Source organism: Myotis brandtii, unplaced genomic scaffold (genome assembly GCF_000412655.1).
Source record: "Myotis brandtii unplaced genomic scaffold, ASM41265v1 scaffold1148, whole genome shotgun sequence".
Taxonomy (NCBI): Eukaryota; Metazoa; Chordata; class Mammalia; order Chiroptera; family Vespertilionidae; genus Myotis; species Myotis brandtii.
In genome coordinates this window covers 156,322-157,496 of record NW_005353959.1, presented here as the reverse complement: position 1 = coordinate 157,496, position 1,175 = coordinate 156,322, and the positions used below count along the sequence as shown (strand labels likewise).

Sequence of the window (1,175 nt, the reverse complement as noted above, 5' to 3'; positions counted from 1 at the left end):
GGTGTCACTTTTGAAAACTGATCCCAAATAGCCTGACCACAGGATACACTCCCTCATTGTTGATCCAGACCATTGCCAGGGACTGCATGGCTCTTCCAAGCAAAACAACTTAGAACTTCTTCAGCGCTAAGTTCAACCAAAGGTGCCCCCGATTGCAATTCTTTTGGGTTTTGTGCCCATCCATGCCTCCTATGCTAGCCACTGACCCGCTGACCCGAAACACAGCTTCACCTTCCTCCTCGGCCTCTTCCATTCTCAAAACACAAAGGCTGTGATACACACCGCTTTCTGCTCATAGGGGTTACTTCCCTGCATCTTCCTAGGGAAGGCTCTTCCCTGGCTCCAGGGGCCCTGCACCCAGACTTGTAGGGAGGGGGTCCCCCTCACTGGCTCCAATGTGATTCACCCTACATCTCCCCTTCGAAGGAGAGCAGGTGAAATGATTCTGGGGGCCTTACCTGGCCCATTGTAAGAGAGGTTGTTACCCTCAGAAAATCCAATATGGTTTTCTGGACCCTTCTCTAAAAGGGGAGGGAGGTCTACATTTAATGGCTGGTCAGACAGTTCACTATATTATGAACAGGGTAATTTAGTTGTTGGTGAAATAATTTATCTTCATTCGCAATTAAAAGGTATCACGAGAAAGTAACTTCTGAATAAAGAACAGGGAACAATGACTATAGTTAATCAGTCTCAACCCATTTGCTCTTGATTATATAATGGTACATAGTTCTGTTTACTCCATCAGGGTATATAGCAGGGATGTTACCTGGATGTGGCTCCTGACCCACAAAATCTGCCATGTCTGCCATTTCCTGTTATGCAAACGCCTGTTTTTATCCACTTGGAAGAACCAGCCTAAAAATACATACAAGGGGGGTTGGGGGGTGTAGAACAGCAGAAATTGTAAATATAAAAAGCAAAAAAACAAACAAAAATAACATATAAATCTGCTTATGTTTTGTTTCCCCAACTAGATTCCAAGGCCCAAGGGGCAATGACCATTCTAACTTCTCTTTGAATTCCTCACAAAGCCCATTGCACTACATATTATTTAAACATGACAAAATGAATGCTTGCCCATTGGGTTTTTTGACCATTCTAACTTCTCTTTGAATTCCTCACAAAGCCTATTACACTACAAAATGAATGCTTGCCCATTGGGTTTTCAATAC

At 43.7% G+C, this 1,175-nt stretch overlaps 1 protein-coding gene across 1 annotated transcript in view; it reads right to left on the bottom strand.

The window, feature by feature from the left end:
* Positions 1–803, bottom strand: part of NUGGC (nuclear GTPase, germinal center associated) — a 38,532-nt gene extending 37,729 nt beyond the window's left edge. The window contains exons 1-2 of the mRNA XM_014548462.1: positions 770–803; positions 459–521 (exon numbers count right to left, since the gene is read on the bottom strand). Of these exons, the coding sequence (XP_014403948.1) occupies positions 459–521; positions 770–803 (97 nt within the window). The remainder of the gene's footprint in view (positions 1–458; positions 522–769) is intronic.
* Between the last annotated feature and the right edge of the window lie 372 nt (positions 804–1,175).